An 18,011-nucleotide genomic window follows, 5' to 3' on the forward strand; every position below is an offset into this window, starting at 1 on the left:
AATTATCAACAGTAGAGGCAGTCCAACATACAAAACTTCAAGATTTCTACACTACTTTCTCAAAAAACACTACAAATTCAACAACAAATACCCCATTAACTCAATTGACCTATGTCAAACCCTGAATAAGTTTACACTGCAACCAAACCACATTCTATGTTCCTTTGACATCACTAACATGTATCCGAACATCCCAGTTCTCGAAACCATCAACATCATAAAAAACAACCTCTCCAAACACAGTGGACTAAGCAAAATAGAAATTGATGAGTTCATTAAAATATTAACCTTTGTATTGAACAATAATTACTTCACGTTCAACAACAAGATTTACCATCAAAAGGGCTTAGCTATGGGAGACCCTATTTCTGGCATTCTAGCGAACATCTATATGGACAACTTAGAACACAATAAAATTATAAATTCCATCAATGGTATTCATCTTTGGCTCCGCTATGTCGACGACACACTAGTAATCATCGATAAACAGTGCAACAACAGCGACAACATCCTCACATTCCTAAACACTTTAGACAACAACATAAAATTCACAAAAGAAGATGAGGACAACGGCTCCATCAATTTTTTAGACATCAACATCACACGAATGGACAACGCTTTTGAGTTTCGAATACACAGAAAACCCTCCTTCACCCCACTAACAATAAACAATAATTCCTTACACCCAAACTCCCATAAACAAGCCCCTTACTACAGCTTAATATACAGAGCTTTAAAAATCCCCCTTTCACCTACCAATCTGAAAAAAGAACTTGATTACATAACAGATATTGCCAAGTTCAATGGCTTCAACACCAACATGATCAACAAGATCATCAATAAGGTAAAACTAAAATTAACAACAAATCTTTCCCCAATAAAACCCAATAAACACAAATACGCAACTTTCACATACACTAATCCAGTCATCCACCAGATAGCCAACCCCCTAAAAAAGCACGAAATCAACATTGCTTTCAAAACGCAGAACACGAACCAGAACATATTTTTCAACCAGAACTCTGTCAACCCAAGAAGAAACCTCTACGCGGGCTCAGGTATTTACAGACTCACCTGTTCACAATGCAACTCCTCGTACATCGGACAAACTGGCCGAAGCTTCCAAACCCGTTATTTAGAACACTACAATGCCCAAAAACATAATAAATTTTCCGCAATGAGCACCCACATGAGGGACACTGGCCACCACTTCACCACAATATAACCAACACTACATCAACCTGCACTCCCTATACACAACAAGCTCGCCCCTCCACTCTACCTTCCTCCATTCTGACAGCTCACCTTTGCGCATGACTCCGCCCATGCCCCTCCCCCCCCCCCCCAAAGCTCTCCACTCCTCCCGCCGCCATTGCTAACCGTATGTGCGTATTACCGACTGAGCCTCATTCTTAGTCCACCAATTCTCATCAACAATTACCTCTCAGCGACACAACAGGTACGTAACTTAACATTCACTCTTCATTACTTACCATAACCTTTCTTATACACCAACTAATACTATTAACATCTCAATTACAGATAACTTCCACTTCATAAAATACAACTTTCAACAACTCGCCGGAACCCAGTGCACATCGGCACAAATATGGCGTGCCACTACGACTCCTCTTCGCAGTCAGAATAAGAAGATGCCTCACCCCAGCTTTAACGCTCGCTCTGACTCTGCAGTTGCCGTATACATTCTAATCTCTCCGCAGCAGTCCACAACACAAGCAACTCTATTCTATCTCACCAGACCAGTAAAGAACAACAACTTCATCCCGTAGTCCGCCTTACTTTATTCCACGGAACAATATCATTTTGTCTCACCGGCATTTCACACCGATATCTTCACATCACAATCGATGCTACAGAAGTCAACTAAAAGAATAAGCGGAAGTTTCATCCCGCAACATTTTTCCTAATTAGCAATTACCCACTATTAACTGTCACCATTGTTGCCGTTCAAACGCACGGATTACCCATGAATCTCCAGCCACACTGACCAGTCTCCGTCCCGATCTCGGCGCTGCAACTGGAAAACTTTCATTTTGATGCCTATAAAACCTCATTTGGCTATGAAATTTTCCCTACCCCTGGTGATTTTTAACTAAAATAAACTGCTCTACATATTTCTGAAATGTCAATGCTATTTCCTTCTTCCAACCTCTAAAACATCAGGACGCACTTGGTACTAAAATTTTTTTTTATCCTTGCGCACCAACTGCTCTTGTGTAAATATGTATATTATTGTAAATTCTCAACTATTCAATTAGATAATGTAATTACTATATAGTTACCAACCATTGACATTAGTTTTTATTTACAAACATTTACGCTGAATGTTAAATGTAAATATTTTTTTAAAACTTTATCTCAACTGTTCAATAGAACAATGTAAATACTGTATAGTTACCAACCTTTGACATCAATTTTAGGTTACAAACATTGACGCCAAACACTACACCTTTTCTCCCTTAATTGGTATAATGTAAATATTTTTAACTTTTTATTATCATACGATTGCGTCAACTGTTTCTCCAGAGCACCACTGCAGAACTCTACTATGTTAATTTTAGGCATTGGTGCTGACTTTTCATCTATAAACCTACATGTTCAACCATCACTTTTGTGCAACTATTTCCCATACTTAATTTTTGTATGTTGTTAATAATATGTATTAATTTGTACATGTCTACTACTAACCAGTTACCTGATTTTTTACCTTGAGGTGATATTTTGACTGATGATGCCCTCAATGAAGGGCGAAACATGTCTCAAGTGGAATCTACAATAAATTCCTAAATTATAAAATTTATATGTATTGAATAGGTGAAAAAAAAACCTTTTAACATCCTACATTTTGCCACTAAACCGAGCGCTAGTGGATCCTCCTGCTGTGGAATGTGAGAACTTGCCATCCACCGTCAGCCCGCAGAACTATTTCCGCAGGACAAGTCGCATGTGCCTCGTGACGCACACCAGCAAAGTACGGTACGAGACATCAGTGACTCGTGATGCACTCACGCTTAATGTCAACAGTGTAACAATAGCAGCGTATGTGTTAATAACAAGTAACTTAATGTTGGTATCATAATATCAAAGAGAACCCATTGAAAATTTGGCGGCAATACCTGTTTCATGTGTCTTTACAATATGGTGATCCATCACAAAAATGTTCTTACTAAGCGTTAGGTACAGTAGACATGTTATAACTCTGCAAATGAGTAGCCATGGCCGTTCTAAGAATTCGAAGACTCACATGTTTTGATGCCATTCTGTGGATTTGAGAAAAGTTTTTGTAGAGGCTAATAGAATTTCATTCTCTCTTCTCTATTTCTCAATATCCAGTGATGTTACAAAGAGGCATTGTACAACATGTTGCCATGGCTAGCGATGTACGAAGGTAATCCCGAAAATAAGGTCTATTTTTTTTATAAATACATAGAACTGTTTATTTCTACAATGGCTTACATCATTTTACAGCTTGAACATTTTAGCTATTTTTCTACATGATCACCATTTTGGCCGATGCATTTTTGTAGACGCTGTGACAGTTTTTATATGCCCATGTCATACCAGCTTGCCGCCATGTTATTCAGGGAAGTTGTGAACCTTATCTTTCACCTTGTCGTTGGTGCTGAATCGCTTTCCAGCCATATGTTCTTTCAACTTAGGGAACAAGTGATAGTCACTGAGCGCCAAGTTGGGACTATAGGGTGGGTGGGTGGGTGATGATGTTCCACTGAAACTGTTGCAGGAGAGCAACGGTTCGCTGGGCGACGTGTGGGCGAGTGTTGTCATGGAGAATGTTTACGCCGTTGTTCAACATTCCTCTTCTCCGGTACTGAATTGCCCGTCTTGAGTTTTTTGAGGGTCTCACAGTACCTGTTGGTGTTTTATCCCAGTGGGCATAAAGCCGAACAACAATACCCCTTTTTGATCTCAAAACACAGTTGCCATGACTTTACTGGCAGACTGTGTTTGCTTGAATTTCCGCGGCTTTGGCGAAGAGGGATGCCGCCACTGGCGTGATTGTTGCTTGGTCTCAGGCGTAAAGTGGAACACCCAGGTTTCGTCACCCGTGACAGTTGAGTCCAAAAAGTTGTCCTGTTCGGCTGCAAAGCGTTGAAGAAATGTGCGGGAAGAATCAACTCGTTGCCGCATGTGGTCTTCAGTCAGCATACGTAGCACCCATCTTGTGCACACCTTCCGGTATTTCAACTTTTCCATTAAAATTCTGCGAGCAGCTCTTCGGGAAACTTCAGGAACCAAAGTGCAGAGATCATCCAGGGTGATCCGCCGATCTTCACGCATGATTTTCTCAACCTTCACGACTGTCTCGAAAGAAATTGACGGTCTCTCGCTCCTTTGTTCGTCGTGAATTTCAGTCCAACCGGCTGCAAACTCTCTACACCACTTGCGAACATTTTTGACATCCACGCATGACTCACCATACACTTCTGTCAATTGGCGATGCATTTCAGTCGGTTCAGTACGTTTTGCATTCAAAAACTGAATAACTGCGCGCACTTCGCACTTGGCGGTAACATCCAACAGCTGCCAAGCCAAGACTGAGTGGCTCAGTGTGGCGTGCGCATGTTTATATGCGAGCGTGGGAAACACTCTTCACAATATTGTGACCAACAGCCACACGAACAGAGTTCTGTATTTATAAAAAAATAGGAGACCTTATTTTTGGGATTACCCTCGTATATTAAGAAGGCGGACATTGATTGTCAATGAGTTTCATGCGCGTGCGTGCGTAGTGGTGTGTATGAAAAGCAGCAGCATGGTTACAGTGGTTGCTGCCAGTGGTGGTCATTACTGTTAGTTCGCGAATGCAAGATGACACTTGATTTTTCACATGAGAATCTGAGGAAAAAAATCATCTTGGATTCGGAGAAATATGTTATGTTTCTTTCTCTCTTTTCCTTGGACTCAAAATAGGAAAAGGAATTCCCATATGTCTGCAGAATGTTTTTGAAGGAAAGGGTGACAGCCCTGTTCTAATAAAGTGTTCTGGAACACCTACAGTGTCCACTCAAAACAAGTGGATGAGACTAATGGCACTGTCTGGAATTCAAGGTGTCTACTTAAAAGAAGCTTATTTAACATGTGTCTTACGTAAAAGAAATTTGGTTCCATGGGAAAATGTCCCTTTAGGCAGGTGTTCTCTGAATAAAGGCATCCGTTAGGGCAGGTTTGACCGTACTACAGCACAATTATTTTTATATTCAACTTTTAAGATTGCACGAATAATCCATCAATTAGATCACTCGAACACGAATAATCAATAAATTCTCATAAAAATTATTAACTGGCTAATCTACCTTAGTTTCCTTTGATATTAATACAACTAGTACAGTATGGTGGTATTTGAAGGTGTTCATATATGTTAGCCTCATGTTGGTAGATTTACTGGCACGTAAAAGAACTTCTGCGGAACAAAATTCCGGCACCTTGGTGTCCCCGAAAACCAATAAGAATAATTAGTGGGACATAACATCATCATCATCATCATCGGTACAGATAAATATTTCATTCTTCCTTTTCTAAACTGCATGGTGATGTTTGTAATTTGAATGGACTGTACCATGCTTGTTTTATTTTTTTTCAGGTGGCTCACTGCTCAGATGTGACCATTGCATCTCTTATTTCACCAGCGAGGAACTGGCTGCCCATTTGCACAAGGAGATCTGTCAGAACTTCTACTGCGGGCAGTGCTCCAGAAAGTTTGGCACCAGAGCTCAGTTCATGCTCCACCTGTGTATCTCTGGCGAGATGTTCCAGCAATATGACTCTGCCGAGATGAATTCTGAGGAGCCCGTCAGTCTCTGTACGATCTGTGGGAAACAGTTCCTGAATAACCGTAAATTAGTTAGCCATCTGATGACTCACAAAGTGAATTGTGATACAGACGTGCAGTCAGGAAAATTCAGATCCAGGGAGGAAGCTATGACTAACTTTTCAATACATAATCCTGAATGCTCAGAACTGTGTCTGAAGAGACGACATCCATATGACCCATGAAAAGTAGAGGCAGTACTCTGGTTAAAGCTTTAAAAGTAGAGTCTGAAAAGAGGATGTCTTGGCTGTCCAGCAAGACAGTACCAATACGGCGTTGGGGATAAACGGAAAAGTACGATGTTCTGAGTCTCATTCCGAAGATGAAGCAGGTGACTGAAGTGAAAGTCACGACTGCTGGCCATGAAATTTTCATCTAAAGAGACAGTTTGGCCACTTCCCCAGAGACCTCCTCGTATGCTATGAGAGCATTGACTCATGATCCTAAGATTTCAGGTTCAATAGTGTCATAGGTAATATACTCATGTTTATGAAAATTGTTTAACTATGAAGGAAGGGTGAAATGCATGTGAAACTTACAGTAAATGCAAAGCAGAGTATGATTTTCTCAGCACGATCTGCGGGAAACGGTTCCTGAATAACCGTAAATTAGTTAGGCATTTGATGACTCGCAGAGTGAATTGTGATACAGATGTGCAATCAGGAAAATTCAGATCCAGGGAGGAAGCTACAACTAACTTTTCAATACACAACCCTGAATGCTCAGAACTGTGTCTGAAGAGACAACATCCATATGACCCATGAAAATTAGAGGCAGTACTCTGTCATGTTAGAAGGCTGTTGAGAAGACAAACAGTAAGTGTCAGCAGGCTGTAAACCTTCATCTAAGAGTAATAGGATGCAGAATGTCTATTAAAACAAAGTAATTCTGTTCTCATGACTCCTTCGTGATGATGTGATTTTCATGAACACAAGTATATTTTTGAAGGGTAAACAAAAAGTCGTGGCACTCTACATCATTATGGTTACCACTCTAAATATTTTTGGTGGCGGACACTACTTCACACAACTACTCAGCCTAAAATACTACTTAGTGTAGTACCACATTTACTACTTGCTGATAGTTAATTCAGAATGGTGAAACTGGTATGCGGGGTGACTATATGGTGCCACTTGAGGAGGTCCTTAACACACTAATGGAAGCAATACGATTACAACAATCACTACATGTTGCATGTGGCGTTTTTAGCATCAGTCATCAAAAACAAATTACAAACCCAAAGAACAACAGTAATAATAGCCTTAGAAACAAATTACCAGTGGTAAATGGAAGTGGTTAACAACATTAGATCAATGCTGAAGAACCTAAAAATGTTAAGGAAAAGATGTGACATTTTAAAGGCTTCTCTTCCATGTTGGAAAAAATAATATTACAGGAATGCACATAAAAGCAGCTCTCACTTTCCAGTCGGAGTCACTTCCTTATCAGTGAAGGCTGTGGCAGTGTACAGTATTTATAATATAATGATGTGGTGCTCATGTATGAATACAAGGCAACAATCCAACACTATATTACTTATTTAATTGTAAAAGGAAATAAAAGTAAGATTGACAGATATCACTGCCTGCAGGATGTGCACCTCTTGATCAACTGATGACTTGTGCCAAGTACCACGTTTACGCAAGTAATCCTCGCCATAGAATAATCCCCGCACCATAATTTAAGGAAGGGAAATTTTGAAAAAGCTGTTTTGTATTTATATAACTTTGATAATATTCATATTGAAAACTGTAAATAATTCAGTACAATAAATTGTTTATAACATAGTCCAGCAGCATTAGCCATTTGCAAGAGTAAATACAAATTTCTTTGACCCAAACCAGTAACAAATCTGTGGAAATTCACAATCTTTTTTTTTCTTTTTTTTTTTTTTTTTTTCATAATTGCCTGGGAGGCTTGTGCAGTGCAAGTTCTCCTATGAAAACCAAAGTTATTTCATTGGTAGAAATTCAGTATGTGCAGCCTAAGTTTTATAGCATTACAATGGATTTGAAATAGTACAAATCTTATGTGGAATACTTTGTAGAGGAGAGATGTGTTCACTGCAACATCCAAAGATCTACCCACCAGCCCCAGAAGTACGTTTATTTTTATAACCTAATTTAATTTAGCACGCGCCACTCTCTATTGCTGAAGCACGCAATAACATTTCCATTGGCTGCAATATGATCGGATATGACGTCAGTCCCAGCACTCAAGACAAATACATTCCGTTATCAACCTGTGCACATTAAAAACACAACTAAATGCACCCTATAATTGGCAACGGAATGCTAGAGGCCTAAAGGCGCTTCGCGGCTCTAACAGCCTAGTGGTACATTGTTATATGAAAGTTGGTGGCTAGTGAGAAAGCCCTTGATCTGGATTATACTATTTAATCAAAACACATACCTGCTAACTCTCCTGATTTAGGCGGGAGACTTCCGATTTTGCACCTTTTCTCCCACCCTCCTGCGTAACATAATTCTTCCCATTTTTCAAAAATCCTGCGGGTAATTTTGGACTAAAAGTGCAAGATGACAAACTTCAGTCATTCATCAGAGCCCCTTTGCTTGATCACACTCCAATAGTTTTGTCACTAACTGGACCTCGCCAATCCAGACCAATGGTTTTGTTACTAGCTGGACCTAACCGATCCAGACCATTGGCTTTTACCTAACAATGTATTACTAGTTTGTAAGCTCAAAATTTGGCAGCCTTGTGCACTGCTCGATCACATCCACCAACAAGTCAGCGAGAAAGAAACAACTGACAGTGCAGAAGCGCCTAGACATCTGCACTGAAAAAGTGCTGCAGTAACCGAGATTATGCCACTTCATTAAAAACAAAAAGTCAGCCATCCCCAGCTAGCATTACAACCCAAAATTCTTTTAACACTCTTTCTATTACTGTAGCTTTCAGCTGACTTTTCACTTGTGACTAAACATCAAAACTGTCTCTTTTCAGTCTGGGAACTTCACTTTTTGTTCACGAAAAGTACAGCTGTCTGTTCAAGACAAGCTTTATTTTTTCTTCAGTCAGGCATGCAATGCTCGTCAACATCATGCTTTCTTCCCGCAGCATGATTACCGATTTGCTCTGCCTCTTCAAGAATGTGGAGCTTTTCTGTACACTACCTATAACGAGAGTTCACACCAGCCATGATGTTATACTTCTTAAACCAAATGCATACTTGCAAACTCTACCGATTTAGGTGGGAGACTTCCGATTTTACTCCATTTCTCCCACCCTCCTGTTTAACGTATTAATTTTCCAGATTTTTCATAAATCCTGCAGGTAATTTCGGACTAAAAGTGCAAGGTGACAAACTTCAGTCGTTCATCAAACAGGTCGATTAGAAATCAATTATGTGTGTTTTGAAGTGTGTTTCGCTACCTCAGTTGCACATCGTATCGATAATTCTCAATAAAAGTGAATCTACTATCTTCCGCATCCTGTTTAGTTGAGTTCCAACATCTTTGAAATCCATATGTGCCAACCCTTCCGATTTACCCGGAAACTTTCCATTTTTAACTAGTCTTCCAATTTTCTGATTTTTTTAAAAATTCTTCCTATTTTTTCATCAATCTAACCTCCAGTATGGTCTATACTCTTCCCCTAGGATAAAGGATAAATTGTTATGTGCTTGTGTAATTTACCCAAACTCATTTTCAAGCGTATTTATTTGATGCTTTATTTTGCGAGTGTATCTTCTGTTGCCTTGGTGTATCATGTTTCCTGCTCGCTACAGCAGCATATGTGCTTTACGGCTGGGGATTCGGGACGGCAATAGTCCTACAAGCAAGGCTGGCACACGCTAGCGACTCTGTTAATCGGGACAAAAGAACGAGTTTCTTAATGTGTGGTTCGCGCACTATTAACATTGTTTCTGTACGTAATTTTGTTGGAGTTGTAGACCACGTGTTTTTTCTAGCGGTTCTGTGCTTTTCCCCATGTCAAAGTCTTATGTTAATAATGTATGAGACATACCGATCTGTTTTGTATGTGGTAGTTTCGCGTATTTCAGTGCATTTTTGTTCATTCTTACTTCATAATTTTAATGAGTTGAATGAATTTCAGAGAGTTGTGTCCGTGACAGTTTCTGCTATTTTCTCTTCACGTTATGGCCAAAAAACATAACAAGCGTTATCTCCAAGTGTTCAGATATACCTATAAAATTAAATTTCCGTTCATTTTACAGTCTAATAAAGGAAACTATTATGGGTTTTGTTGCATGTGCCAGTGTGATATAAATACAGTCGAACCTCAATATCTTGAATCACCTCGGGAGATAAATTTTATTATGAGTTATCGAAATTGCGAGATACAGAGAATACCGTTTTTTGAGCATGTATAGCACATAATTGAATCATATGTATCTACGGTCTTTTACTGAATACATTAATTTTAACAGTACGTAAAAATATATGAAGGAACTCTATTTTACGGCATTGCTTTAATTATAACCTCTATTATAGTAACATTTTAGAAGACAGGATACAGTACATATAGTAGTTAAACAAGAAATGTAGCTCTCGAAACCAACTTTCAACCTAACCAGACCCAACCAGACACCAGTGGCCATTTTTGTTCTGTACTTAACATCTCTTCAACACGTACTGAATGTACGTAACACGACCGAATAGGTTGAAAGTTGGTTTCGATTACAATGCAGTCGTGAAAATTCAATATTCATTAAATATAGCTCTGTTTACACCTTTGGAAAAAAAAAAACCGTTAGTCTCTTCTGTTTGTTGCGGTTAACCTTTCCTCCCTTCACGTTGAAACTTCTCGTCAATACCACGCAGCTGAGTTTCATAAATGGAGCTTGTCATCCGCGACTTCTGGGCTTGCTTTCGTACGTGACTGGTAATTAATTGACACCCGAGAAACAGCGTGTGCCAATTTTCTGATCACTAGAAGTTTGAGTTTTACAGTTCTCATCTTCACTGCAACCCTTTCTTTACTTGTTAACTGTTCCTCACAAACCACAGATGCCATATTGCACAGTTAATGGTGCACAAAATTCGAGTTACAAAGTATTTTTTGCTTCAAGGGAGGAAATGTTTGCTTCGAGAAATCAAGAAATTCGTGTAACCAAATTTCAAGTAGGCTTATAGAGAAATACATACACGCGAAGAATAGGACAAATGGCCGGAAAATTTAAGTTACTTTGAGATACTGAAAATTCGAGTAATGGAGTTTAGAGATATCGAGGTCCGACTGTATTATTCATATGTATGTGTCATAAATGATAGTGATTAGGTACATTATCTTGTAGCCATTTTATGTTGTTTTTTTTTTTAGTTTAAGATTTTGAATTTAATGATCAATTCACATTGTAACTGTAGATATGTGAGGTTTTTTTTTTTTTTTTTTTTTTGCTAGTTGCTTTACGTCGCACCGACACAGATAGATCTTATGGCGACGATGGGACAGGAAAGGGCTAGGAGTGGGAAGGAAGCGGCCGTGGCCTTAATTAAGGTACAGCCCCAGCATTTGCCTGGTGTGAAAATGGGAAACCATGGAAACACATTTTCAGGGCTGCCGACAGTGGGGTTCGAACCCACTATCTCCCGAATACTGGATACTGGCCGCACTTAAGCGACTGCAGCTATCGAGCTCGGTTGTATGCCTTTTATCCTGTCCTTTTTTTTTTTTTCACTTGAACTGTGGCACAATGTATGTGATGAAATCCAAGAATTAAAATAATCTTCCTATTTTTGATTTCTAAAATTTGGCAGCTATGGAAATCATTAATGGTTAATTTAGTGTATGGTGTTGTAAGTTATGCACAAAAACTTGGAGGGTGAGAGGTAGCTGCAGAATATTGTATCTGTTTCACATTTGAAATTATGATTTGGAACTTAGATGATGTTGGCATTAATAGGCCGGTAGGTTATTTTAATTTTTGGCCTAAGTGATTTTGACTCTTCCTTGCTAATATGACATGATATTATTTTAAAAGTGTGTACAAAGGTAACTTTCTGTTTATAACTGATTCGAGAAGAGGCGCAACATTTACATTTTGTAGTGTTTTTAAGTGTGAAATCAGTATCTTGCATGGGGGAAGGGATACATTTCAAAATGTGTGCTTGCAAAGAAACGTAAATGTGTTAATAAGAAAAACAAGAAACATGATTTCAAAGGTAAGGAGGAAGACACTGACAGAAGTATTGTTCACGTCATATATTATTGAAAATAACCTCCGTGTTAATTGCTCCGATCACATCGGTTCTTTATTTGGGAAGATATTCCCAGACTCAAAAATTGCTGGGAGATCTGGCTTTGCCAGAACTAAAACCTCAGCCATCCTTGCAGAAATGTGCTATGAAGAAAAATAAAAGGGTATTGATAGTTTCATATCTGGCAACTTTTCGAAATCAAAAATAGGAAGATTGTTTTAAAATTCTTGGATTTCATCACGTACAATGCACCCCGGTCTCGATGAAGAAAGGACAAGATAAAAGGCATACATACATTATTTACAGTTACAATGCGACTTGACCATTAAATTTAAAACCTTAAGCTAAGAAAACATAAAAAAGGGTTAAAACAAATTATACCTAATCAATCTCATTTATGACACACACATAAGGGTAATAATATTTACAACACACCGACATAGGGAATAAAATGCTTAATAGTTTCCTTTATTAGACTGTAAAATGAACGGAAAATCAATTTTATAGGTATCTTTGAACATTTGGAGACAACGTTTATGTTTTGTGGCCATAACGTGAAGAGAAAATACCACAAAATGTCACCAACACTACTCCCTGGAATACATTCAAGTCAATAAAATTATGAAGTAAGAATGAACATTAATGCACTGAAATACGCAAAACTACCACATACAAAACAGATCAATATGTCTCATACATTATTACGACTTTGACAGGGAGGGGGAAGAAGTACAGAACTGCAAGGAAAAAACGTGGCCTACACCTCCAACAAAATTATGCACAGAAAAAAGTTAAACAGCGCACGAACCACACAATACCAAACTCCTGTTGAATTGCCGACCATGAAGTATGGCACCTTTTCAATACAATATATGAAGTAAATGATATTATACCAGTCGACATCAGTCTTGGGACTAGTTTCAGCCACTTAGTAGCCATCTTCAGCCAAGTAAAAATTAAACAGATTATGTGATAACTAAAACATATGTATACCAGACAAAGACAATGTTGCAGGAATAATTATAACAGTCAAATACACATAACAACAAAAATTATGGTTGTGATCTTCTTGTCATAAAATGATGTCTTTAAGTTGACTTAGGACCTGAGGTAAAGAAGTAACTCTGGAAATGATAGCCAGAATTAGGAATGAATAAACACACAGAAAAAAATTAAAAAGGTGAAACATTATTTATGAGACATCTCTAATATCTGATGTAGAACAAGCACTGCCTTGCTGGAGAAAGCAGGCAAGCCATGTAAACAAAGGAGAGGATAGGGTACAAGCACTGACTTCTTGTAGGAATCAGGCAAATAAAGGAGTAGATAAGGAGAGGAAGGGGTAATTTTACTTCTAATTCCTAACTCTGGCTGTCATTTCCAGATTTACTTCTTTGCTGGAGGTCCTAAATCAACTTAAAAGACATCATACAAGGGGGGATCAAATATAAACAGGATTTTATTTTTTATTTCAATTAATTTATTGAAGAACACAAGGCAATTACAATTTATTTTTCCACATAGTTTCCTGCTTTGGAAATGCATTTGTCCCAGTGTATGGGCAGCTTTTTGATGCCCTCATCGTAAAAATAACAGGGTCGTGTCACAAGCCAGTTGCACACGAAGTCTTCCACACTCGTCATCTTCAAATCGTTACCCTCCTAGAGCTTATTTAAGCGGTCCAAATAAATGGAAATTACAGGGTGATAAGTCGGGGCTGTAAGGAGGATGATCAAGTGTAGTCCAGTGCATTTCCTGTAGCTTGGAGACAGGGCTACAGTATGGGGCCGGCGCATGGTCATGGAGGAGGATGACCTGTCAAATCGATTGATCTCGTCTTTTGCAGCGATATGCAACCCTCACCTTGTTCAATGGCTTGCTGTAGTAAGCAGCATTGATTGTGCGTTGTTCATGCAAAAAATCAATTAGCATGTTTTGCCTATCGAAAAAAGAAAGAAAAAGAAATGGTTGCAAGAAGCTTTCCAGCTGACAGTCGAGTCTTGGCTTTCACTGGTGCTGCCTCCCCTTTCCACTCCTTACTGACTTGGACCCATGTTTCATCGTAGATGACAATCCGACTCAAAAATGCATCACCTTCTACCGCAGACCTTTCTGTAAGGCTCTGACAGATCTCCAAATGTCTCGACTTCAGATTTTCGGTTAAAAGGCAAGGGACCCATCTGCAACACACTTTACGGAACTGTAGGTCGTTTGTGATGATTGCTTGACAGCTCCAATAACTGATTTGGGACTTGTTCTGCAATTTCTGAAACTGTCTATCGTCGTCAATAATGTCTTTAACCACACAAATGTTTTTGTCTAATGCTGATCGAAGGACGGCAATCGTGTTGCTGATTTTCCACATGTTCTCGTCCTTCCTTTTTATGTCATTCAAACACAAGCATCCCTGATGATGTATGATCACTGAACTGTGCAGTAAATCTCTGGCAAATTTCCACAGCTGTAACTCCTTCACGAGCAAGAAATTGTATAATTATGCATTGCGCAGTGAAGGGGTGCACCTGTTGCTCCAACATAGTGAGCGTTACTGACGAAACCGCAGGAAAAATCTAACAGCATGCTCTCCCCACTCTTAATGGTCCCGCCTAAGCATAGCAGAAGCGCGGGGCCAATTCTACCAACTGTTGATGTTCAGGAACAAAAGTCCTGTTTATATTTGATCAACCTTCGTATTATGACAAAAAGATCATAACCATAATTTTTGTTATTATATGTATTTTAATGTTATAATTATTCCTGCAACATTGCCTTTGTCTTGTATACATATGTTTCATTTACCATATGATCTGTTTAATTTTTATTTGGTTGAAGATGGCCACTAAGTGGCTGAAACTAGTCCCAAGACTGATGTAATATCATTTACTTGATATATTGTATTGAAAAGGTCAATTTAGAGAGAGAGATTTATTAAAGAAATAAATCATCCGTCCTCCAATGAGGGTGACCATTTGGATCCGGAATACATTTTCAATTTCAATGGTTTAAAAATATCAAAAGATGAACATTTAAACGTTAATGCTGTTATCTTCTTTTTTACCACGGTTAGTGGGGGAGGAATGTAACTCACGTTCTCAGGTATAGGTGGAAATGAATGATTTGCAGCGAGTCCCTCAGTATCTGTATTACTATTTTTTCTAACTCGCAGAATGGAACTTTCAAATTTTGTAAGAAGTTCGATGTCTGACTAGGGAGGGTGCCTCTTGCTCCGAAAAGCAGGCCTGTGACAATCCACCGATCAATAGGTATTTTATACTTAGATGAAAGGTAAGGCAAGCACGGAACATAAATAGCTTGCTTTTCTAGGTCCACATCCCGAGCCTGATTAAGGTCTCTTTCAAAGCGAATGGTGGGATCTAAGACCATCGCTTTCATGTCCTCTCTGTTGATGGCTACGATGTCCGCCCTCCGATTAGAGTCATCAGTAGAGATGCAGTGAACCTCCTCGTGCACCTCCCATCCACGCTGTCTCAAGCCTCGAGCAATCGACGTTCTTACACGATGGTGGCGATGGTTGCGCATTAGCTCAGTACTCCGGCAGAATCCCAACACATGTCCAAGGGTTTCTGTCTCGTTGCAGCCATTTTGGCGGCAATGGGTTGTGTTGAATGACCTACCGGGAACCGACCTGACTGCGGTGAGGTTGCATGTCATCTTGACTGCGTTTATGTATTCAGAAGAGGACAGAGGTGATTTACGAGTCATCCAGGAGTTTGCTTTCGGGCAGTCTGAATATAATACTACTCCTTTTCCTTTATGTGGTAGCTGGCACCACGACTGAAAGGATCGATTTCTCATAATTTCACGTAGTTTTCTTCCGTCAGTCTTTGAAGGAAGACTTTCTTTTTTTATGTCAAGTCTGTGGAGTGCCATATCTTGTTCTTCAGGTAACTTCCTTACGTATGGTAGATGTACGTCCTGAACATGGAGTAAGCGATTACATATATTGTAATGCTGTATATTGGCTTCCCATTCTGCGCAAATTAATCCCATCCCTCTGACCTTCCTTGCACTATACAGCATCGAATTTGGAGTATCATCTGGCAGCATCATTATTTCTTTTACGGAACTTCTTATAATTTTGTCCATATCTTTAAGAAAAGTGTTTGATAGTTGTGTCAGAGGGGCACATTGTAGAGGATAGATCAAACCCGGCCAAACAAACTCGTTAATAATCTTGATCTTTTGCTCTGGTTTTAGAAGCTTTGTTTTTACCAGATTATTTAAGTCAGAAGTTATTGTGCTTATTAGTTTATGTTTGTCAAGAGAAATTTCACTGTTGAAGTCAATTCCTAAATACTTGATTCGTTCATTGTGTGTTTTTATCGATGGGATTGTTGATCCCTCAAGTGTAGTGACGTTTCCTTCAGTTAATTTTCCTTTCTTCAGGATTATAGACTTGCTTTTATGAGGATGGATATGTAAACCAATTTCTGCAAAGCTGCTTTCAGCTAAATTTAACACGGTAGTAGCATCATTTTCAGTTTTGCTGAGTATGACTAGGTCATCTGCGAAAGCAAATGAGGATAACGGCGGTAGATCATCAGATAAAGTATAGCCATAACGTTGGCATATGTCATGGTCGGTGAGATTTTGTATTACAGTATTGATTGCTAAATTGAACAGCAGTGGTGAGATAGGGGACCCTTGAGCTACGCCACACTTAATTTCGATGGGTTTTGATTTCTTATTATCAGCTTCTACTTGAATTGTGTTCTTTGTAAGAAATGCTTCAATTAATCTACATAAGTTAGGAGGAATTTCAGATTGTCGAAGAGATCGTTTGATATGTTCATGTCCGATAGAGTCAAATGCTTTTGTGACATCTAAAAAAATGATGCAACAATCCTTTTTGTTGCGTTTCGCATCTTGGAGGCAACCATTCACGAGGGAAGCGTTGACATGAGTTCCAGGTAATGGCACGAAGCCACGCTGGTGAGGACTTAGTGTGACATATGAACGCAGTCTCATATCTAGTACTCGTTCAGTTATTCTCCTAATCACCGAATATATGGTTATAGGTCTCCATTCTTTAATATCATTTATGTCTCCACCCTTATGTATTAAAATTGTTCTGGCCATTTTGAGTTTTGTAGGTACGTAGGAAAAATGAAGCATCGTGTTGATGAGTAACGTCAGAAATTTTGTAGCCTTGAGGTGCCTTAATACACGAACTGTAATATGATCTGGGCCTGGTGAGGTGTCAACTTTAATGTTGTATAATGCTTTATGGACATCATCTACTGAAATATTAATATCAGCAGGTAAGTCATTGCTTTTTTCCATAATAAAAAGAGGAGAATTGTTATTTTCGGTACCAAAAGTCTTTTCAAAATGATCCGAAATCGTAGTTATTGGGATTTTACAAGAATGGGCCTTATTAGTTTTGTTCAAAATTTTGCGAGCAATTTTCCGCCTCTGATTATAGAAATGATATTGGGCTACCTCGTAGGCATAATGCTCTCTGTGTTTCTCTCGTTGCCTTTTAGACCTCCGCTGTGGGTTACTAGAGGTTTTATGGTCATATTTACGATTATTTTGTAATTTTCTACTTTTGTAAAATCTAACAGCAGGATGTTGAGGGCCAGGTAATTCATTTACCTGATCCGCAAAGAACTGCATAACCTCAGAAGTAAAAGATTCCAGCTGATTAGCATCACCGTTTTGCATAATGTTTGAAATCCTATCCTCCCAATTTTTCATAGGATTAATATTTTCATTTTCATGATCAGCGACCACTGGGGTGTCTTCTGTCAACATTAAGCTTTCCTCATCATTCATGTTACCGGTATTAGCATATTGTGTTGAGAGTTTATTTCTCCTTTTCTCAGGGTGAGCTTTTCCTATGTGAATATTTACTCCTAACGTAGACTTACAACATTTATTACAGATAGGACATGGAATTTCGTCACCAGACTGTGAATCAACGTTGGGCATTTTAATTCATTATATTTATT

At 38.9% G+C, this 18,011-nt stretch overlaps 1 protein-coding gene across 2 annotated transcripts in view; it reads left to right on the plus strand.

The window, feature by feature from the left end:
* LOC136884505 (uncharacterized) overlaps positions 1–7,638 on the plus strand; it is a 73,979-nt gene extending 66,341 nt beyond the window's left edge. For both annotated transcript variants that reach the window (XM_067156722.2, XM_067156720.2), the window contains one exon: positions 5,624–7,638. In XM_067156722.2, the coding sequence (XP_067012823.1) occupies positions 5,624–6,036 (413 nt within the window). In that variant the 3' untranslated portion in view covers positions 6,037–7,638. The remainder of the gene's footprint in view (positions 1–5,623) is intronic.
* The last annotated feature ends 10,373 nt before the right edge of the window (positions 7,639–18,011 follow it).

Source organism: Anabrus simplex, chromosome 12 (assembly GCF_040414725.1).
Source record: "Anabrus simplex isolate iqAnaSimp1 chromosome 12, ASM4041472v1, whole genome shotgun sequence".
In the NCBI taxonomy this organism is placed as follows: Eukaryota; Metazoa; Arthropoda; class Insecta; order Orthoptera; family Tettigoniidae; genus Anabrus; species Anabrus simplex.